The 24,727-nt window shown below is 37.5% G+C and overlaps 1 protein-coding gene across 2 annotated transcripts in view; it reads right to left on the reverse strand.

Annotated features, from left to right (window-relative positions):
• IFT57 (intraflagellar transport 57) overlaps window positions 1-24,727 on the reverse strand; it is a 63,479-nt gene that overhangs the window by 33,041 nt on the left and 5,711 nt on the right. For both annotated transcript variants that reach the window (XM_002716719.5, XM_051819085.2), the window contains exons 4-6: window positions 23,646-23,736; window positions 16,329-16,397; window positions 1,656-1,778 (exon numbers count right to left, since the gene is read on the reverse strand). In XM_002716719.5, coding sequence (XP_002716765.1) covers window positions 1,656-1,778; window positions 16,329-16,397; window positions 23,646-23,736 — 283 coding nt within the window. The remainder of the gene's footprint in view (window positions 1-1,655; window positions 1,779-16,328; window positions 16,398-23,645; window positions 23,737-24,727) is intronic.

Here is a 24,727-nt window from a genome sequence, read left to right on the forward strand (position 1 = left end):
CTAAATAAGATGTTTGACTTCAAGAGTTCACTTAGCTTGAAAGTAAACAAATTAAACTTGCTTCGTTTTGGGATTAAGCTGTACTTTGAGAGTTCCCAGCTACAAAATTATTTTAACATGTCATTCTAACTAGAATCACAATGGTGATCATTAATTTCATGAAGAGAATTAGTTCTGACAAAAACCAAAGAATCAGAAATTTCATTTTTTCAGGAAAAAATCCCATTTTTGTATACTAAAGTTTACATCAGAGATTTGATTAGTGAAGGCATTCTTATTAAATATATTTACATAGGAAAGATCTGCAGTGTAATCAAGTTACAGGTGTCCTCCATAATGATTTATTTGGTAAATAGGTTGCAGGATATGTCAATTACTTTACATGAATTTGTTCCACAATTGTTCACAGTCTAGTCAGACCTCTGTTTTTATTTGTTCTTATCCAGGAGCCTAGTTTACTTCTTACCTGTTCTGGGATACAGTTCTATCAGCAAGAGAGATTCTAAGAATCAATTACCTTCCAATATACCCTGAAAACAGCAATCTTTGTAGAGCATCTACTTTAAGGGCAAACACAAGATCACACAGAATCTAAGCTTACTAGAACTTTGCCCTATGATACTGGGGGCTTATGTCTAGCCTCTGAGGATGAAAATGCTCCTTCAGTTTCTTTAGCTAGATGTCTCTGTAGTCCCTTTTGTAAAGATCATACTATTTATGAGAATTCTGTTGTCTAGACATTCACCTTTTACCTTATTCTAAAGTAATTATTTAGGGGCCGGCACTGTGGTGAAGCACGTAAAGCCAATGCCTGCAGTGCCGGCATCCCATATAGGTGTAGGTTCTAGTCCCAGCTGCTCACTTCCAATCCAGCTCTCTGCCATGGCCTGGGAAAGCAGTAGAAGATGGCCCAAGTGCTTGGGCTGCTGTACCCATGTGGGATACCTGGAAGAAGCTCCTGGCTCCTGGCTTCGGATTTGTGCAGCTCTGGCCGTTGCGGCCATCTGGGGAATGAAGCAGTGGGTAGAAGACCTCTCTCTCTCTCTCCCTTTCTCTCTCTGCCTCTGCCTCTCTGTAAGTCTGTGTTTCAAATAAATTAAAAAAAAAAAAAAGATCTTTAAAAAAATAAAGTCATTACTTACAAAGCTGTAGTTATAAGAGCAGAAATGATAAAATTGGCCAATTCATCTAGTCTAAACCCTAAATCTTATTACAAATGATTTCTTGATTTTTTTTAATGCTTAACTTTTAATCATATGTACGGAATAGATCATCTAAGACCACGTCTAGGCTGTCCTCTGCTTTGCCATCCAGTAGAATTCTAAACCATTTTTTAATTCTGATCAGCTCTGGTATAGTCAGAGTTCCTATTCACCTAAACCAAACATAATTTCCAAGAAAATATGTTGAAATCCATTGGTAAAATACCACTCAATCCCAGGGATATGCTTATTCCAAATCATTCTTTCAAAGATTCATTCATAGCTTCTTTGGAGCATATTATATTATTTATTCATTCAACAATTTGTTAAATCCCTATTAAGATAAAATGCTGGAAATTGAATTCTACCATCCTCCTTAAATCATTTGTACAATTGGTAGAATCTTGACTTTATAAAATATTTTTTGAACAAAATGTATCTTCTCTTCCTTACCTTATTGTCAGTCCTAATTGTGACTTTTAGTTGTGGTAGTACGCGTTCGACTTCTAGACTCCATTCTGCAGCATCTGTTGTGGATTCCAAAATAGCTTCTTGTTTGGCAGACTCGTTCATGTCCTAAGAAAGGAAAGATATCACAAGATTGAGAGTTTATAAAAAGAAATGGTAAAATTTTGAGGCATTTTAGCAGCACAGCATAATTTAAATCAAGGATGGTTGTGTTAAAATTACAGTCACAGTAGACATTCTTTTCTGTGTTCTTACCCATGGTGAAAGAAAATAATGCATTAACCTGGTAGAATAGCAGAAGTATTTAAAAAAAGAAGCAAATACATGATTCAACTATTTTTACAAAGAACAATGTTTTTGAGATTTCAGATTGAACTCAATGGGAATACTAGCAAATGGACAAGCCACTTATGTATGTTAACTGGTAAACAGTAGAAGAAATACAAATACTCATATTTGATAAATATACATTATCTTAGTTTGAAAGTATTAAATATGGAATACAAATCCCAAATCCCAAGGGCAAAAAAGAAAAAATCTTAGAAGGGATGATTATTTGCACATTTTGTGTTTGTAATTAAGATGATATTTTGAGTACATTAAGCTATAATTTAGCTTAAAAATGTAATATGGACATACTTGAATCCAAATCAAGTAGAAACAAAAATTCTGAATTTGATTTTTGCCCTTGAGTAATAAGATCAACTCATGACTGTTTTTGAACCACAACAGGAAGCTTTTTTTAAACAGTCCTTTACATTTCAAAATTAAGTATGTGTGGATCTGAAAATGTAAAGAATGTACAAATAAATAATTTAAAAGCCTAAGGTCTTCATTTGGTAGTACTTTCCCCATGTAAGCATCCATGATAAATTATAAGCAAATCTATAAAAAGAATATAAGTATTTGTATAGAAATAAATAGAACTAAAAAATAGAAGCAAGCATTTAGCAAACAGGTAAGATGCCTGAATCCTACATCAGAACACCTGGGGTTCAATTCTTGGCTTTGGCTCCTAACTCCAGTTTCCTGCCTACACAGACCATAAGAAATAGTGCAGATGGCTCAAGTATCTAGGTTCGTATCATTCCTGTGAGAAGCCTGGATTGCATTCCTGTCTCTTGGCTCTGGCCCCAATTCAGTCCTAGCTGTTATTGACATTTGGGGAGTGAACCAGAGATTAGGAGCTCACTCTCTCTGTGTGTCTGTTAGCCTCTTTCTCTGTCTCTACCTCTCCAGTAAAAAATAATTTTAAAAAAAGAAAACAGAGACCCAAGAGGCATGAATAGCCAAATACAATGCATGAACTTTATATGGATTCTAATATGAAAAATTTGTATAAAGATAGTTTTGAGACAGAGAAATGTGAATATGGGAAATCACTGGATATTAAAGATTAAAGATTTAGCATGGTAGTTATGTATTAAATGTCCTTATACATTAGAGATAAAAGTTGAAATATTTACAGGTTAAGGGACATGATGTATATAATTTACCTTAAAAACTATGGTGCAAAGAAAAGGGGGTGACTTTGGGTAGCATATGATTGACAGAATAATAATAATATAACAGGTAATATTACCTAAGGGTTTATTAGCTTATTCTTAATTTTGTATATGTGTGAAAAGCTCCATAATACAAAATTTAAATAAAAGTCTATAAAAATAAAATATTATGTAAGCCTCATGGTGAAATTGCATTCTCAATGAGAATTTATTACATAAAAGACATTTCTTCCTCTTTTTTTTAAACAGGCAGAGTTAGACAGTGAGAGAGAGAGACAGAGAGAAAGGTCTTTCTTTCTGTTGTTTTACTCCCCCCCCTCCCCCCAAAATGGCCTCTATGGCTGGCGTGCTGCACTTATCTGAAACCAGGAGCCAGGTGCCTCCTCCTGGTTTCCCATGCTGGTGCAGGGCCCAAGGAATTGGGCCATCCTCCACTGTCTTCCCAGGCCACAGCAGAGAGCTAGACTGGAAGAGGAGCAACTGGGACAGAATCCGTCGCCCCAACCAGGACTAGAACCTCGTGTGCCAGCGCCACAGGCAGAGGATTAGCCAAGTGAGCCACGGCGCCAGCATAAAAGACATTTCTTAAATGAAAGTTCATGAGATTAGTTTTTCCAATCCAGTATAACACTAAGTAGAAGATTACTTTGTGTTGCGGTTTGTATTTCTGAGGGAACTTGAGGTCTTTTGGGGGTTTTGAACTTACTCCTGAGACTTTGTGGCACCGCAGACCTACAGAAACCTCGACTTTCTATAGAGCTTTAAAAGGAGGACTTATTGCTTTTTGCTCTTAAATTCAGGGGACTTTTTATTTCAGACCTCACTATTTGAGTATGACTAATAATACATATTTTTATTTATTATAGTATATGGTCTGAGTCTACGGTTACATTCCATTTAAAAAACAGAAATATAAAATGTATAAGCATTCATTTAAATGTGGAGAATTAAAATAAAAAAAGCCTTCAAGATTGTATTTGAGACATTAAGGTACTCATGTAAATATAGAAACACTGTATTATTCCAAGTACTTAAAAGAATGCTGTAAACTTCCATATAAATTAAATCCAGGGTGGTGCAAGAACACCATAGTTGGGGGAGGCCGGTATAGCACTCACAAAGTAGACATGTATGAAGGTACATGAGAATAACCATGATAGCAGGAAAAGTGACACTGGCCCTCTCTATTAAAGCCTACAGCAATGGGGAAGATTCCACACATGAATCTACACCAGGTCCCATAATGTCCGTAGGCTTGGAAGAGCCCAGCATGTCTGGGTACCTGACTTGGACTCTAAGAAATCCAATTCTGATTAGCCTATTTTCCATACCAAACAGGGTAGACTAGTGGGACTGAGGGTCAGGTGGATGTATGCACAGCTAGTGCCATGTGAGCCCTGATACTGGGGTATATTTGTATGGGTGTATGTACAGATTTGCTCCTGCCAGGATGAAGGGTCTTCACATCTCAGTCCCTTAAAGCCAGGCTATATCAGGTTATGTTCTCTCAGCAACAGCTTGGCATGGATCTTAATATAATGTAGATGCTCTGGTCACCGATTAAAAATGTTTGATTTAAGGAACCACCATTTGGGTGAATGGAAGCAGGAATGTTGTTGATTAAATATCAAAGCCATGGAGACAGGCATTCAGGCTCATGGTTAAGCCACAGGTTAGGGTGCTTGCTTCTCATGTCAGAGTATCTGTATTTATTTATTTTTTTTCTTATTTGACAGGTAGAGTTATAGACAGTGAGAAAGAGACAGACAGAGAGAAAGGTCTTCGTTCCATTGGTTCACCCTCAAAATGGCCACTAAGGCCGGAACTGTGCCAATCCAAAGCCAGGAGTCAGGTGTTTCCTCCTGGTTTCCCATGTGGGTACAGGGGCCCACGCACTTGGGCCATCCTCCACTGCCTTCCCGGGCCACAGCAGAGAGCTGGACTGGAAGAGGGGCAGCCAGGACTAGAACTGGCGGCCATATGGGATGCTGGAACTGCAGGCGGAGGATTAGCCAAGTAAGCCACGGTGCCTGCCCCAGAGTATTTGTATTTCAGTGCTAGCTTCACTCACAATTCCAGCTTCCTATTAATGTGGGCCTTGGGAGACAGTGGTGATGGCTCAATGAATTGGGTTTGTGCCACCCTGGATTGAGGACCTGGATTGAGGTCCTGGTTCTGGGCTTTGGCCTGGCTCAATTGTAGCCCTTATGGCATTTGGGGAGTAAATCAGTAGATAGCAACTCTCTACCATTCTGTATTTGTCTCTGTCTATCTGGCTCTCAAATGCATTTAAAGAAAAAAAATTTAAATACCAGAGTTAGTGTGTTCTGACCCCATTCCTTCATTTCTACTCATCTTTTTTGCCCACCTTACAAGAATATGAAGTTCAGAATCACCTAAGGTCAGAGAGGATATGAAACCACAACACTTTCTTCAGGCTTGGATGTAGGCCTGTTCAAGTTGTGAATGACATACTTAAATGTCTTTACTCAAGGAAGGGCAATTGTCTTTCATTTTTTTTTTTTTAAGATTTATTTATTTATTTGAAAGGTAGAGTTAGAGAGAGAGGCAGAGAGAGAAAGAGAGAGATTGAGATATTCTAACTGCTGATTCACTCTCCAAATGGATGCTATGGCCAAAGCTGGGCTGGTCTGAAGTCAGGAGTCAGGAGCTTCCTCCAGGTCTCCCACGTGGGTACAGGGGCCCAAGCCCTTGGGCCATCCTTCGCTGCCTTAGGAAGGGCAGTTTTCACAAAGGCTAATGGAAATTCAGTGACCCTATCTGCATCAGGCCTAGAATGTGGGTTAGCAGAGCACATGAAAATCAAACACTACAGTAGGATATCCCAGGGCACAAGCCATTTGTTTTTATATTGGACCATTTAGTAAGTTACTTCTAACCTCGCTAGCTCATTTTTTGGTTTATTTTATTTTATTTTATTTTTTTTGACAGGCAGAGTTAGACAGTGAGAGAGAGAGACCGAGAGAAAGGTCTTCCTTCTGTTGGTTTACCCCCGAAATGGCCACTATGGCCGGTGCGCTGCGACCAGCACGCTGCGCCGATCTGAAGCCTTGCGGGTACAGGGCCTAAGCACTTGACCCATCCTCCACTGCTTTCCCGGGCCACAGCAGAGAGCTGGACTGGAAGAGGAGCAACCGGGACAGAATCTGGCGCCCCAACCAGGACTAGAACCTGGGGTGCTGGAGCCACAGGCAGAGGATTAGCCAAGTGAGCTGTGGCGCCAGCCCATTTGGTTCTCTTAAGTAATGATTTGCTAGTTTACTACTCATGTCCTAAAATGATTTAAGGTAGAGGTAAAAAATTATTTTCATTCACTCTTGGGTCATAATTAATATACAGGTAGAAATGGCTTTATTCCTGAATAAAGGGCAAAAAGAGAACATTAGGCTTAGTAGAGCGGCATTAACTTATTCAAACTATGGAGTCTCTTTCCACTTACATGTTTATGCATCAATTTCATGGCCTTATGTCTCACTCAAAATTTCTTAATGCTTAGTGAGTGGATACATTAACTGTGCAAGCCCTACATATGAAGTAGAAATAATTTTAAAACACTGTACTGTGCCTTGGTTATAACACTTGGAGACAACTTTGTTTTCCTTATTGTTTTTCTACTGAGCAAATGGTATTTTATATGGGGCTATTAGTAAAAAAGAAATAAACTAGTTTTTGTTTAATCAAAATTTTATATCATCATGACAAAGTCCTACTCTGAAAAAACATTAACTAAGATAAAGCATAGCTCTTGGGAAATTGCATTTTCCAGTTACTGCTGCTGAAGAAACAATTAGAAGCTCAATAAGACACAAGCTATCTAGAAGTCTCATTTATAATTAATTTAACCAATAAACCATTTGTTAAGTTCCTACAGTGTTCAAGGTAAGAATCAAGGCACTATGCCTACTGTGGAAAGATAAAAGGTTTTAATTCTTGCCTGCAAAGAGTTTATGGCCTATTATGAGGAGATTGAGGCCAGTTAACTGGAGTAATTGGTCCTAGATAAAAGGAAAAAACCTAAGAGATGAGATCTGAACCTAAGATTGCCAAAGGAAGAACTGAAGATAACAGTCAACCATTCCCTAAAGTAAATTTAGGTTCAGATAATAAGGCATAACATCAAAGTCAGTTCAAAGATTAACTATGCAGTGTTAATAGCCTGCTCAGAATCTTATGCCAGTGGATAATTTCTTCTCCTAAGTAATAATAGAATACTTAAGCATCTGCAGAAGACTGTTATGTAAATATATACATGTATATGCATATATGTATGTGTGTGCACATGTATGTGTGTGCACATGTATGTGTATGCATATATATACAATAACAGCCTCATGAAAATACTAGTACTCAAATTCATATGAAGAGCTCAATTTCTATACCTAACGAGAGAGACTTGAAAGTTCAACTACTAAGATTAAATCATTCCAAGAGACAAAGGCAAGTAATTAAGTTGTCTTGAGTCATAATAGTATGTTAATATTAACAGGATGGGTCTGAAATCACACCTTTACTCAAATTCTACCTACATCATATATTAGCTGTCAGTCAAGTTAAACTTAACCTCACTAAATTTCAGGGTCCCTATCTGTACAACGAGGACAATAATAGAACTTTCCTTATCATAAAGGATCATGTGAGGATTAAATGATACATAGAAGGGCTGTCCCAGTGCAAGTTTACTATGCTTAGCCCCTAACATATTTTACATGTATCACTATTATATGCCAAACATGGTCCCAGATGCATTCACATATGGGTTAAATGCCCAGTAATGATGCCATGAAGCAGGGAGTCTTCTTCACATTTTTATAAGTGAGAAATTTGAAATACAGAGAAATAAGGTAACTTTTCCAATGTTTTATCATCAGTAAGTGGCAGGTGCAGACAGTGTTACTTTAGAGAACAAGCTCTACAACATTTATCAGATGTGTCCTATCAACACTTTGTTATATAGAGTATACATATTTTCCTCCAGTATTACCACATATCTTCATTTTGTTCCCTATTCCAAGTGTCCATAATATACACCATTACTATTTATGCATTCAGAGTAACGACCGTTTTTGTTTTATGCTTTTGGTTCTCTTGTTACACATTATCATGTCTATTTTTATTTTATGCCTTATTTTAAAACTGTTGATCTATATGATGTTTACTTGGACATAACAAATGAGTGGGGCTGGCACTATGGTATAGCAGATGAAGCTGCTGCCTCCAGTGCCGGCATCCCACATAGGCGCCGGTTCGAGTCCCCACTGCTCCACTTCAGATCCAGCTCTCCGCTAAGGCCTGGGAAAGCAGTAGAAGATGGCCCAAGTCCTTGGGCCCTGCACCCACGTGGGAGATCTAGAAGGAGCTCCTGGCTTCAGATTGGCATAGCTCCGGCTGATGCGGCCAATTGTGGAGTGAACCAGCAGATGGAAGACCTCTCTCTTTCTGCCTCTCCTTTCACTGTGTAATTCTGACTTTCAAATGAATAAATAAATCTTTAACAAAAAAAAAGGAAGGAATCCAGCTTTTTCCCACATAGATAGCTTGTTATCACATCATGTAACTGATTTGTTCAGTTTCTTCCATTGATTTGCATTGATTCCTGGACTAATATCATTACATACTTGGATTATTTTATGGACTCTGAAATCATTACTCTATTTTTGTCAGTATCATACTTTTATTTCAGACTTGTAAATAACTACACAAATTTCATAAAGGATTCCCATATAGTCATCATCCAGATTCCCCCAAATGTTACCATCTTATATAACTTCAGGAAACTTATGAATAAAGAGATATAATGTTTATATCTCACATTAATTCTCTATTATTTTTTGTAATTTCATTTTTCAAAGGAACATATTTCACTTCTCATGGGAATAAAAATTTTTCGGTAAGCAGATAAAAATATTTTTGATTAACTTCCTAAAGCTAGCTGGTCCAAGTGATAAATACTTTGAGTTTGAATGAGAAAGAGAAGTATGTTTTAACAGTGTGATAGGATCTAAGTTGACCAGATGTATGGGATACAGAAAGAAGACATGGTAAATGTTTACAGTGAGGAAAAGAGCATAAACAAAATATTGAAATATGTATGGATATAGCTTGTGAAGATCAGAATAAGGAGAGACCCAGGACTTAGAAAGGTGAATACTAGGGAGTAAGAGTCAAGTACATTGTGAAAAGATTTAATTAAGGAATGTGAACTTTGTCCTCCAGGACAGAGAAGATGCAAAGAGGAGTTAAAAGCAAGATGCAAAGATCTCACTTATTCATCCAACAAATATTTATTTAATGTCTACTGTGTGTAATTTACTGTTCTAGCCCAGTGATAGTGACTGAAATAAAAATCCTCAGGAAGAGCATTCTAATTATATATTATAAAAAAATGAGTGGTAGATTTGTGGGTCACAGGATTAAAAGGTGCTGGGATAATAAGGGAAAGTGTCACTGGGGAGGCAGAATCTGTGCTGCACCTTTAACACTTAGGAATCAGGTAGACAGTGATAAGGTATTTTAGATGAGGCAAAGGAAAAGAGAATGACAGGATGGGCGCAGATATGCTCATGAGGTGTTTGAAAATCTATGGAGACCTGTTTAATTGGAATAAAGGATTTATTTTATGGATGAAAACAAAGTTGGTTGTGTAGAAACCTGTCTCTGCTAAGATTTTAAAAACCATTCCAAAATTTTGTTGTTTTATAATCTATAAATAGATCTGTAGGCATCAAAAGCTACTGAATTGAGAATTTCCAGATAAAAATTCACATTTTATAAGTGAGATAGAGGAGCAGGGTGAAAATAATTTTGGAAAAAGATGGGGGTGAGATTGAAGGATGAGAACCAAAGACCACTAAGGACATGACAGTTCCATAGATCAGAAAGGTGAAGAGGACCTGGCCTTGAAAGACAGCTGAAGAGAGAGATGGTATTTCAAGGAGCATGCATAGGTCTCAGTGACCACCAACATGTCCTAGATGAAAATAAATCATTCAGATATTCAAAGCACCAACACTGACTGCCAGGGGTTCATATCAAATGGTGATGAGTGTTGGCAGGGGTGGGAAAGCTGTTAGGTTTAAAGAACAGGGTTATAGAAGGCTGAAAAAATGTGCATATTCTGAATATCAATCTAATATACTGAATTATGTAACAAATACCTGCTATTAGTGTTGATTCAGGAAATATAACTTTCCATTTATAGAATGAGAGCTTTCAAATAGTACCTGAAAAAAGATTATTTTTCATCAGATTTCCCTTAGTCATTTCTGTGAGAGACACCTTTTATGACAGAAAATTTAGTTTAGCAGGCCTTCAAAAATAATACAGGTGATAGATTATGAAAATAAAGCCACGACATCAGCAAGATTTCTCAATTTTCACTGAGATGCAAGCTTCTTGATGACTTAATATCCTTTTTTTGTAAGCTTCTTAAAAAAATACTCAGCAATCTGAGGACTTATTTGTATTAAGGGATAAAGACTTTTTGTTTTATTACCTGGTGGCAAATAGAAATGCTGGTAACTAATTTAGTTTCTAGGACTGTTAAAAATTTTACAAAATGGGAGAAGCATTAAGTTCATACCATATGCCAGCACTATTTCAGGTGCTGACCACAAAGTAGTTTGTATTAATCTCAAAACAATCTTGAGAACTGCTTGTGTCTCCATGTTACAGACAAGAAAACAGAGATATACAGAGGTTCATTTAGTTCTGATAACACGGCGAGGGATACAATGTCAGAATTTTATGTAAGGCTGTTATTTCTGCCATAGAATCTATCTTAAAGGTCTACACTCAGATTTGGAAGGGATCTTGCAAAGTCCTTACTTCCTATTTCTTGCTAAGTCCTAAATGAAACCAAGATGTAAATAAAGATCTCTCTTATTTCAAACATATTGTCAAAAGCTGCATCAAAGACCCAGCACAAGTCTGCTGCTTGAATGTCCTCTGTGTAGGAAGGAGCAGCACATTTTTCTCTAGTCCAGATTTCCTATTCGCCTCCAGATGGAAAACTGATCAGGGAGATTCAGGTTAGTTACCAGAGAAATAAAAGCATTTACTTAGTCATGGTGTGTTCCACCACACTCAAACAGGTGGCACATTCATCATTTCACCTGTGAGTACCCACCATAGACTTCTCTCACAACAGACAGGAGGCCCTAACACTCAAATGTTGTTGCAAAGAAGAAAATGCATTTTCCTCAAGCAGAAATCAGAATGTTATATGACAGTTTTTCCTCTTTATTACTCAGAAAGGATATTTTGTCCATAAGGAAGTATAAATCATATATAAAAGGAAGAAAATCTAAAGTATTTAAGATACTAACAAAGCAAATCCATCTTCTTCTCCTTTGATAAAATATTGCAGACTTGTCAAAAGATACTGTAAAGCTGAAATGACGTTTTTATACTAAGCCCATATTTTTACTTGTTTTCAGCTTTTGCTTTCTAAGCTGAAAATTCTCTCATTCTTGGTACAATGACTTTTTATTTTTTTTTTTTTGCTAAGAAATTAAAAACCAATTGTGTTTAAACCTTTTGACATACTTGGTTTTCTGCTGTGTAACTCAGGATTTGGTTTCTAAAACCTTAAATTTAGCATCTCAAGGAAGAACAGTATCTATGGCATGTTTGAAAAAAATGTTTTGAAATGAAGTGAGGGGCATTTAAAAATAGCATTCAGAGAGCACACAACTCCCTCTCCTCTGTTTTTTCACTGGGGGAGGAGAATGACACATCTGCATTATGTTGCCAGTAAACTGTTGCTGAGGTTCTGTTGAGATTCACAATGGAGAGGGGAGCTACAGAGACCACTCCTAATTACAGTGTAGCAACAATGCAGCGGTTTCCAACTGACAAACTCAACTTAGAAATGGGTATGACCAGCACACCTCACTACATTTTGCCACCACACCGTCCTTCCCAGCTCCCCCTTCTCATGGCACCGAACATTCTACTATGTCCCTAACCATCACAGACCCTGTCAAACTGCCACAGCTTCAATTGAGCCCCAGTGTCTCCCACCATGACTCTCTGGGTGGCTCTTGCTATACGTCAGACTTCAAGTACTCTCAGCAATCAGAAAGACAGAGAATGTGGAATTTTGCAGGCTAGTGTTGAAGCCTAATAATATCCCTTAATAATATTCTCCTTCCAAGAAAAGCTATCTTAGAATTCAAATAATTTACAAATAAAATTTGGAAGATAAAGCAATCTCTCACTACTTGCAGTTGGTTTCCTGATAAGTATTATGTTTGGCAAAATCAAATTTGGGATAAGGGAATTAGGGAGCAAAAGATTAAAAATTACCTTAATCTATATTTTAAAACTCACAATATTCTGACTAGCATCCACTTTCAAAGCAAATTGATTTCACCATAAGCATTCACATAGTTTTCAACATTCATGAAACAACCACTGTTGTATCATAGTCCACTCAGGCACTGGTTCAAGTCTCACCTGTTCCACTTTGGATCCGGCTCCCTGTTAATGTGCCTGGGAAGCAGCAGAAGATGGCCCAGGTCCTTGGGCCTCTGCACCCATGTGGGAGACTTGGAAGAAACTTTGGCTCCTGGCTTCAGCCTGGCCCAACCCCAGCTGTTGAGGCCATTTGGAGAGTGAACCAGTGGATGGAAGATCTCTCTCTCTCTCTCTCTTGTCTCTCCCTCCCTCTGTAACTCTGCCTTATAAATAAATAAATAAACATTTAAAAATAATAAAAAGTTTGTCTGATGGGCAGATAGTGTCTCTTTACAAATTCTTCAAATTAGTAGCTATAGGCTTCAAATACATTGTAGTGGGCAGCAAGATGGGTCATCAGGTCCCTCATTCAAGGAAGGCCTTGCCATCCTGCTGCAGAGAACTGAGTCAGTGGACAGTCTCTGCTGCCAGGTCCCTCGGTTCAGTCTCACCTGCAGAGACACCTCACCTGGGAGCATGTCCTTCCCAAAGCAGTCTAACTTCAGGGTCAGAGCCAGCACTTGCTCCAGAGCTCCTAACTAGGTTTGTAAAGTCTTTGTCAGGCCTTCTTCATGGCTGGACTTCTCCCTCTGCCCAATCCTGCTTTCTTACTTCTTTCTCTCTCTCTCATATGTGCCTATTTCTAAGAAATATGTTGCATTCCAAACTGTCTCAATGTCTGCTTCCAGAGAACATAACCTGTGATATGTCTTATTCATTTGCATTTTTACTTGCTTCATTTTACCACAAATCTCAGGAAAATGCTTTTTGATACCCTACTTCTGGAATGATTATGATATGTAACAGCATAATTTTCATACTCAATACAAGAATTATAAGTGGATTTCTCCTATATTATCCTACCTGGTACACAGAAGAGGAAGCAATTGTTGTTGGTAGGTTCTTTTTTCTATGAAGATTAAAATATACCCTGTCTATAAAATAACATACATTCAGACATGTTTTCACTTCATTTTACTGTTGACTGAACAGTCCACACACACCAGGCACAGGTGAAGAAAACAGTAAAAATTTTCCTTCTGCTCTTAAGAGAAATTTGCATTACAGTCGCTGAGACTGACAAATCAGTAATTAATATAAACTACCCTAGACTCTATGAAGAAAATTAAGGAGGTGAGAAGACAGAATGATTGGAGAAGCATCTACTGTTTTAAAACCACAGTAGGGAGGGACTGCTGTAACTCAAATATTGCCGGGCTTGCACTGTCACATATACATTTAGTAAATTAGTTTTCTCAACAGTATGTATCATCCTTGTGCTAGTAAAGAATTCATATGTTTGATTTTACTGAAATAATAATTCTTCTGCACTATGAATCCACCTGCTGCATGAAACATAAAATCTTAAATCTATGTCACTAACCTATATAGCAATTGTGTCATGGGGAAAGAGCAGCCCAAGACATCATAAGCTACAGTCAGCCACAGCTGTCTCAGGCAGATGGCTGTGGTGGGCAATATTATAAGCTTGCCAGATTTTTTAAAATATGAAAGGGTTTTCTGCCTCATTAGTACTTCATGGTTGACCATCCACAAACACCTGGTGTTCAGCTTTCTTCCTCTTCTGAAAACATAACTATACAGTCTAAGTTCTAAAGAATATTACTATACAGACTTTGTCCAAAGGATCTAATACTTAGATAATTTATAAAGGCATAGGTAGGAGAAAAGACCTCCTTCAGCTAGCTTGAGATGAAAACTTGAAATCAGGACCAATAGAGACTGGCATTTGTGGTAGAGGCAAATTACATTACTTTGCTCCTTCCCAGTGCCCAACTCCTTTGTCCATAGGAAATCCTACATGACCTTCACAGTTCTCTATTTAACAGGGGTGGGGAAATTTCAGTGTGCTGGCCACATAAGGTCCATGAAATTATTTGGTCTACCCCTGCCAAGGCAACTGCAAGCAAGAGTCAGGATTCAATAAGTCTATAACAGGCAAATTTTTAAGTTGATAATTTAGTAGGGACCAAGAGTGATGTGATAAATATCCAAATGGCCCTTGGCAGAAAAAGGTCCCAACCTTTGCCACCATTGATAATATGAATAACACAAATGATAATTTATTTGTGATACTGTGTATACATCTCTAATTTTGTTTTTCTTCTGACACCGAAGGAATACTTTTGTCATCATCATCTTCAACACGTGCATTACATGACCACTAACCACAATGTACTTGCTCAGAGTAGGAGTAAGTCAAACCTACTTGTTTGAACTCTTGTTATGAGATTAAGGTTAAAAAAAAATCAGTAGACTTGGAATTTGGAGAGATAGATTAAATTCAGGTATTTTAATTTATTAGCTTTTTAAAAGATTAAAATGTCCCAAGATTTTATATTTTAGTGTTTATATTTGCTTAATGGAGAAAACATTTACCCAAATACCTTACAAGGTCAGTAAAAAGATGTGTTTTAAAGTACTTTGAAAACTATAAAATGATCTACAAATGTAGGATGTACTTCCAACTAGAATTTATTTGGATTTAAATGTTATTATTCTGATACAGCTTTCAGTTGATCAGTAAAAAAGGTCCTTGATTCATTTAAGAAATATTATGTATTTTCTACTTTATACTACAGGGAAAATAAAAAAGGATAGTTATCACTGTTATCACAAGGAGCTTACAAGTCAGATTTGACAGGGGGATTGTGGAGCAAAGATGCAGTTCTGATTTCTGCCCATACTCACTGAGCACTTTCTATGTGACAAATATTGTTATATGGTTTTACCTGAAGTAACACTTTTAATCTTTAAAATTCCTCTGAAAAAGCTAATTTTCTTATCTCATTTTATAGATGAAGAAGATGAGGCACAAAAAGTCTGGAAATGTGCCCAAGGTCAGAGTCCTAGTATGTATTAAAATTAGAAAAGAAACCACAATATATGTAAAGTTAGGCAGAGTAATACACATACATCATTAATTTTAACTAGAGAATTAAGAATTCTAAAGAAGAAGAGATCACTCTGAGGAGAGGGATATCAAGAAGTCTTGATGATATGAAACTAAAACTGATTCAAACTTATTTTGAGGATTCTGACAAGAAAAATCAAGTAAATGACAAAAAATAAACTACATATATATTTTTGAGAAAGCAACAGGTATATACTTTATTCAAATATACATAAGAAAAAGTACAAAAATCCCACACATACATTTGAAATATCTCATTGACAGTACACTGTTTTATAGACTAAATTTGTTTTGTATTAAAAAAAAGTGAAAAAACATAAAGCAATGTCTGATTACTTTTCCATATATCAGTTTTAATATAATCCATTTATTATAAATAATTATTAAAGTATTTTCTTATAATCAAGGTCATTCTATGCTGGTCTATTGTGATGGAAAATAATTTGAAATAGAATAATTTATGTCTTTCCATAATAAAAATGCTCGCAGGCAAATTAATTACTTTTAGTTTGCATGTGAGTTGATTTTCCATGATAATAGAAAGGAGGATACCTCATTTTCCCCTCTTGATTTTTATATTTGATACCACTATGATGTCTTATATATAGGAAAACTATTTTGAGAGCTACATTCAAATGGCATAGAAAATAACGGTTAACAATGATTTATACTCATTTCAATTTCCAGCAGAACATGTGTACTGATTGCTTGTTAGTCTCATGTATAGCCAATGAAACTTACCAAACGATAGGTCTGGGCCTTCAAAACATTGAGATCAATAAAGTTTTCTTCATTATCTGTCTCCTCTTCCTTAGGAAAATAAGAAAATTTTGAAATGATTATGAAAATTATAATTTAAAAATAATTTCCAGCTTTCACATACATAACACTAAGCTATACAACTTATTATAAAGATTCATGCAGAAAAGGGTATTTGAAAGACCAATGAACACATACATAACGTAGGGCAAATATTATTAAAATTTACAAAAACAAATGAACTGTTGATAGTACCATTTTTTAAAATTTTTTTATTTTTTAAGATGGAGTTACAGAGAGAGGTAGAGGCACAGAGAGAGGTCTTCCATCCAGTGGTTCACTCCCCAAATGGCCACAACAGCTGGAGCTGAGCCAATCTGAAGCCAGGAGCCAGGAGCTTCTTCCGGTCTCCCACTTGGGTACAGGGGCCCAAGGACTTGGGCCATCTTCTGCTTTCCCAGGCCATAGCAGAGAGCTGCATCGGAAGAGGAGTCGTCAGGACTAGAACTGGCGACCATATGGGATGCCGGCGCCTTAGGCCAGGGCTTTAACCCACTGTGCCACAGCGCTGGCCCCTGATAGTGCCATTTAAAGAAGACTTTGGTTTTTATAGTCAATAAAGAAAGCTATAAAAGGGAGGGGGAAAGGAACCATTGCTATGAAATCATGTGAAAAGGAGAGGATGGTATTGTGGCACAGAGGGTAAAGTTGCTCTATGAGATTGACATCCATTATGGGTGCTGGTTCATGTCCTGGCTGGTCCACTTCTGATCCAGTTCCCTGCTAATGGCTTGGGAAAAGCAACAGAAGGTATCTCAAGTGTTTGGATCCCTGGTGTTTGGACCCGTGACTCCAGCGTGGGAGACCTGGATGAAGTTCCTGGCTTCAGACTGGCGCTCTCTCTCTCTCCTCTTTTCCTCCCTCCCCCCCCCCACTCTCTGCACCTCTTTGAAAATACACACCCACAGGATCTTAAAAAAAAAAAAAAAAGAGCAAAAAACAGTCCCAAGTAGCATATCTGAAATAGACAGTGGAAGGAGTTAACAGAAATTCAGAAATTCTGAGCAACATGATGGAAATGGACCAATACAAGAGCCATGCACAGGAAATTCCCATTTGCTTCAAGAACCAATCACAGTGATGTATATTTTTGACTTTTCATCTGCTCAAGTTTGGGAAGGTAATTGCTACCGCTTGGCCCATGATCACTAAATTTATTTAAAAGTACAATTTAGGTGGGTTCCATGCTGGTTCAAATCTGTACACCATTTGGTTGTATGGGGATGGGTTGGAAATGACCCTCTGAGAGGCAATCCCTTCTCCAATATATACTAAGCCTAAGCAGCTTCTATGAGCATGCAGGATAGAACATGAGCTCCCTATTTTCTTTTTCTTCAAATGTCTTTATAGATTACAAGTAATTGTCGCTCCCCGTCTTCGTGGAGGAACGACACAGGACCCTGCGCTGTTCTTTTGTCTGCTCGGCCCTTCCCGGGTTTGCTGCTGGTTCTTCCCGGGTTGGCTACCGACCCTTCCACCTCCGTGGAAGGGCGGTTCCCCCTGCCACTTTCCCCACTTCCGCAGGGGAGCGGCACACCGCCGGCCAGCTCTCTCGGGGGCTGCACAGGTGTTCCTTCAGATAGATGTTCCTGGTGCATGTTGTCTCTCTCCTCCTTTATAGTCCTTTTCCACCAATCCCAACTCTGCTACCCACACGCCGAGTACACTGCTCTCCTCCAATCAGGAGCAGGTCCTACAGTTTATTGGTTGAACTGGAGGCAGCTGTGTAGAAGCTGTTTCTCCCTTCTCAGCGCCATATTGTGGGAGAGCAGATGCATAGAATAAGTCTTAATTCCAGTAACTTAGTCTAGTCCGAGTTGCTCCCCACAGTAATAAAGTAGAAAAATCTAATTTAACAAGATTATCTCAACTGTAAGGATATGGTAATAAAGCCAATAGAGCTTGGTTGTCAAGCTATATGGTCAAATAAACTAACAACCAAACCAACCAACAAATGAGTATCAATTGGTGAACACTTCCAAGTGTAGAATTATAAAAAGCTGCAAAGGTAGATTTCAAAGAATCCTTATCTTCAAGACAGACATGTAAAACAGTGGTTCTGGGACCTGTGGTGTAAGCATCATCTAGCAACTTGTGAGAATGGGAATTCTAAGGCTCTATCCTAGATATGCTCATTAAGGGAAGACATGAAAACTACCACAAGCCTTGGAGGACTGGAAAGACTTTTAGAAAAATATGAAACAACATGAATGCAGATTCAATACATTCAAGCAACATTTACTCTTCTGGAGGAGGAGGTAGTAGGGCACAGAAGCACAGACAAAATTAATGTGTTTACAACATGGATCTGAAGCATAGATGCACACTTCTGAAAAGTGGCTTACTCTGGTCTGCATTTTCACTAATGATGGTCCATTAAACAACCAGAGTAAATTATTAAAGTGCCAATGAATCAATGCCCATGGGAGACAAGACAACCTCATGAAGCTTTCATGATAACCTAACCAGTACTATTTACATAGGCAATCAATACATACTTGTTGAATGACACTGGATTGGACATTATCAGTAAGAACATTTAATAACAGATACTAGATTGAATCAGCATCAAATATATGGTGTTGTTTTCCTATAACCAGGGTTCACAGGTTCAGGAATTAAGGGGTGGAAATGAGTGGCACTGATCTTCATTATCCCTAGTCCTCCACTGGCAAAGTTTTTATTTCTTGTTCTGATGTTATGCTCTGCAGGCCTAGAGGTCTTAGTTCCCAACAGAAAGATACTTCCACCAGGAGATAACAATGGCCCTACTGAACTGAAAGTTGGTTTTAAGACTGTTCCCAGGTTACTCTGGGCAACTCAACACCTTTCACCTCTGAATCAGAAGGCAAAGATGACTTACTGTGCTGGCTGGTGTGACTGATTTTCACTAGCAGGGGGTAAACTGGACTACTAGCACACAATTAGGTAAGGAAGAGTGTATTTGTAGTACAGGAGATCTTTATGGTGTCTTCATATTACCAGGCCCTTTAATTAAGGTCACTGGAAAACTATAACACTTACCTCAAGGCAGCATCACTATTGGCTCAGACATTCCGGAGTGAATGTCTGTCACTCAACAGTTATCTGAGGTGTTTGATGAAGGTGAATGAGTAGTGAAAGGATGTTATAAACACCAGCTATAAGCATATGACTGGTTATAGAAATGACAAGTCTAATCATCATATGTACTTCCTCTATTTTGTTAGGTATGTATCTGTAAGCAAATATTTTCATTTTCTTTCTTCCCTATTTCCTTATCAAATACCATAAAATATACTGACTTTTTACCACAGCATTTCAGTACTGTCATTTTTACATCTTAGTATTTCAGTTACATGATATCAAGGAGAGAATATGAATAATTCCTCCTCCTAAGGGATTAGTGCATTATCTGTGGTATGCAGGACAGAATGGCATGTTACGATGTTAGGCAGAATTATAATCTTCCGATTGCCTTTACTTGGAGGTTAAGTATGATTCAAAGGAGATGTATTTGAGTGCCAAGTTGACAAGTAGACATATTATAGTTAATTTTATGCGTCAATTTGAGCCACGGGTATCCATAAACATTATTTAGGGTATGTCTTTGAGAGTATTTCTGGATGAAATACATATCTGATTGGAGATTGAGTAAAGCGGATTGCCCACCCTAATATGGACAGGCCTCATTCAGTCCGTTAAAGGCCTGAATAAAACAAAAATACGGAGTAAGAAAGAATTTTTTAAAATTTATTTTTGCCTGTTTTTGAAGTAGGACATTGGTCTTCTCTAGCTTCAGGCTTAGACTGAAATTTACATCATAGGCTCAGGTTTCCCAGTACTCAGGCCTTCACACTCAAACTAGAACTATACCATTTGCTCTCCTGGGTCTCAACCTTGCTAACTGTAGACCTTGGGGACTTTTCATCCTCGGTAATGGCGTTAGCCAATTCCCAGTAAGTGTTTTCCTAAATAAATATAAGTGTGTCCGTATATCTTCTATTAGTTCTGTGTTTCTGGAGAACTCAGACTAATATACAAAAATGGATTTATATTACTAAATAATAAGAGCATTCAAAATGAGTTAAAATATTAACAGGCTTACAGAAAATAGTTTAAAATGAAACAGGACTCTAATATCAGTAATTCTGAAGGAATTCAACAATTTCCTACCATTTCTCTATCAAACAGCCACCTTCTTAATTCTCTTACTGCTATTGACTATGAGTATGATTGCATATAGCAAATGAGAAGATTCTGTGTTATGACCAACACCTTTTTTAAAAACCATGATCAATGTGTCCTAGCTTGATTAGGCCAGTCTAAAACTAAAAGTTTTTAGTTTCTAAGTAATTATAGGAGAACTTTGTTAGAAATTATCATAACCATCCTACAAATTTTGGCAACAGAATTGAATAGTTTTCAAACACCAAAAGGATTTTTGGCACTGGATCAGTTCTCCTAAGCAAGAAGAATGGGAAAAGACAGAGTCCCTTAGAATATGATGACAATAAGGAAGAAAGGAAAGGAAAAAAAAAATCCAGACATGACACAGGGAACAATTAGCCTCAGGAACCATCCCTTTGAGGAAGACTTTCAGTTTATAATAAAAGATCTTTACCCCATGGATGTCAAGAACTGTATAAAAAGGCTGTTTTCTAGTTTGTTCCTCTGAATTTACACAGCTAATAGTGGTGCTTTAAAGCATTCCTAGAAAACATAGCTGTAATTTCTAAAAAAAAAAAAAAACAAAAAACACATAATGTGTTCAGAGATGGGTGTTATAGCCAAATATTTCATGAACATCTACTATACACTAGACCCTGCACAATACACTAGAAATACAAAAATGAGCATAATAAGGCCCTGAGTTTTTTTTTTCTGACTAGATTTTCTCTTCTCACTGACTAGAAGTTTTGAGTTACACTTGCAAGTTTTTAAACTTACATATTCATGTACTAGAAACAGGTATCCTTCACCATGCTAAACTTCTTCCTGATTTTATAAACTATTAATAACTAATAAATAGTTATTATGAAGACAAGGCAGGGGAAATGCCTAGGTAGAATTAATGAGGTGAACAATTGGAAATATATGAGGATTTAATTTGAGCTTCAATGGCAAGATCTATTACACTTATTCTAACCTTATTAAAACACCCAAAACAATCCAGACTCCATCTAACTTTCCAGTTAATCTTAAGCCCACTCCCTGCCCTATTCAGAAACTTTTGTCACAATGGTTTTCTCACAGTTTCGTGACCATGCTAAGCTCCTTTCTGCCTCAGAGCTTTGGCACAGGCTGTAAATAACAGTGTCTTGTCCACTTCCTGCTATGTATCAGGTACTCAATAAATAGAAACAGAATGACAGATGCCTTTATGTATTGATATTTTGAATTTATCACCTTAAAAATGCATCTCTTAAAGTGATTAGTTCTGCACACATTTTTCCTTCTGTAAATAGTAATAATATATGTAATATGACTTAAAATGTTTATATATAGTGCTGACAAAATACAAGTCAAAATTTTAAAAATAAAAAGCATTGGAAAGAATTATTTGTAATCCTATTAATATATAACCAACACTAACACTTTGATATTTTATTCTCTTTTCACATATTTCTCACAGTTGAAGTTATGATGACAAAGCGTTTCCTCAGTTAATTTTACAACAAAGTATATGAAGTTATTTCAAAAAGTTTGTGGGAATTGGAATTAAAGGAAGGTTAATTTGGTGTAAGAAAATCTTGAAATTTTAGAATCCAAGCAAAAAGGACATGGAAAATATCTATTACAATAAACCTGATTTTGAGTTCTACTTTCCCATGAAACACCTCTGTAAGTTATCCTTCCCATATCAGTAATGTTTGTTTGCAAATAATTTTTAATGGCTACATAGTATTCTACCCCAATACAATTTAACATATTTAAGGAGTTTTTCTTTTTGGCATTGACTAGTGAAAAATTCAGTCATTAACACCTTTGTAGCATATACTAACTTAAATTACTTTAAGCTAAAATATAAAATATGCTTTGGATTTTTAAAATACTGAGGACAAATACTGAAATTACCGAGACTAGACTAAACTACTGGAACTGCTAAGACTAATTCTATGCATCTGATCTCCCACCACATGGCGCTGAGAGGGAGTAAACAACTTCCATACAGCTGCCTCACCAATTCAACTAACAAGCTGCAGGAGCTGATCCTGCCCCTGATTGGAGGAGAGCAGCGTGCTCAGCGCGTGGGGAGAGAACGCCAGCAGAGTTGGGATTGGTGGAAGATGACTATAAAGGAGGAGAGAGCCAACATGCAGAGGGAACATCTGAGGAACCCCTGAGAGAGCCTGCCGGCGGAGTGCTGCCCACTCCGCGGAGGCGGGGGGGGGGGGGGGGGGTGGGTGGGGGGTGGGGGGGGGTGGTGGCAGCAAACCCAGGAAGGGCCGGGGAAAGAGAACAGCGCAGGGTCCGGTGTCGTTCCTCCTCGAGTGGGGGACCGACACTACAGAGTAGTAATCGCACTAATTGGAGAAACAAATTAAATTCTTAGAATCAATGGTATTCTTATGAAGCACAATGTATTAACACTAAATTCTATTGTTTGGTTCTAAAGTCTCTATTATTCATGTCCTACTTAATGATCATATAAAATTTACTCATATAATTTGTGGAATATATTTCCTTTTACAGTTTAAGAATCTGCTGAAATTCATTAGAGAATATGAACATTAACTTAACTGAAGAGATGAACAATAGATACTTGGCACTGTATTTAAAAACTTTTCTTTTCTAGAAACAATGAAATAAAACATGTTCCAGCGGCTGGTATTGTGGTGTAGCAGGTTAAGCCACTGCCTCGGATGCAGGCATCCCATATGGGCTCTGGTTCGAGTCTGGGCTGCTCCATTTCCCATCCAGCTCCCTGCTAGTGTGCCTGGGAGAGCAGCAGCAGATGGCCCAAGTAATTGGGCCCCTGCACCCACATGGGAGACTGATGAAGCTCCTGTCTTCAGCCTGGCCAAACTCTAACCATTGCAGCCATTTGGAGAGGGAATCAGAGGATGGAAAAATCTCTATTTCTCTGTGTGTGTGTGTGTGTGTGTGTGCATGTGTGCCTTCTCTCTGTAGCCCTTTCAAATAAATAAATTTTGTTAAAACAATACATCCCAAAATAAAATGGAAGCCTGGAATAATTAAGAGAAGGGAAGGGAATCTAAATGTGAAAATGAACAGGAAGTTCAGCAATGCACATACCACAAATTCTTCATCCACTTTATTTAATGTTAATTCTGCATCATCTTCTGGAACAGTTTCTTCTTCTAATTCTTCCACTGGGTATGCTGGCCTAAGATAATAAGACTTAATATGAGATGATAGTTAAAAAAATTTAGTAATGTGAATATTTAGGATCCCCTCTGTTTCAGATCTTGTTCATTTTTGCCCCCTTCCAAAATGACAGTTACACGTTTCATGTATTTTTCCTGAATGTTTCTATGTAAAAAAGTGAAAATGTTTCTCTCCAAATTTAAGAAATAAATTTACAAAAATGAGATATTATCTACATTATGTATATTGTTATCCAACTTACTTTCCTCACCAATATACTACCTTTCAGTAAATATAATTTTGTTTTTCACATATTTGTACTATATATATTCCAAATTGGCAATTTATGTTCATTGAGAATGTTTCTAGTATTTTGTTAGACAACATTGCAAAGATTATCCTTGTTTACTTATCATTATATATCTTATTTAGAATAAATCTGTTCAAGCGCAATAGCTGCATCAACAACTTTGTACATGCTACTGGTTTGCAAATTACTGTGAAAATTAGTTTCCAAAATGTTACCCTAGTTTACACTCCTGAAAATAATGAAGAACACTGACTCTTATTTCAGATATTTATCAAAATGTTTTATAAACTTTGCCAATCAAATAAGTAAAAAAAAAAAAATCCCATTCTGATTTTACTTACATTTCTTTGGTATGAGAGTGGTTGGACGTATTTTCATATGATAAATAGTCCTTTGAGTTTCTTTTTCAGTGAAATGCCCACTTATACCCTCTGCCCTTGGCTTTCTGCATATTAATAAAATTAATGCTTTGTCTAATTTTTTTTTAAACTTTATTTATTTATTTTTGACAGGCAGAGTGGATAGTGAGAGAGAGAGACAGAGAGAAAGGTCTTCCTTTTGCCTTTGGTTCACCCTCCAATGGCCGCCACGGCTGGCGCGCTGCGGCTGGCGCACCGCGCTGATCCAAAGGCAGGAGCCAGGTGCTTCTCCTGGTCTCCCCTGGGGTGCAGGGCCCAAGCACTTGGGCCATCCTCCACTG

The sequence above is a fragment of the Oryctolagus cuniculus genome, chromosome 4 (genome assembly GCF_964237555.1).
Source record: "Oryctolagus cuniculus chromosome 4, mOryCun1.1, whole genome shotgun sequence".
In the NCBI taxonomy this organism is placed as follows: domain Eukaryota; kingdom Metazoa; phylum Chordata; class Mammalia; order Lagomorpha; family Leporidae; genus Oryctolagus; species Oryctolagus cuniculus.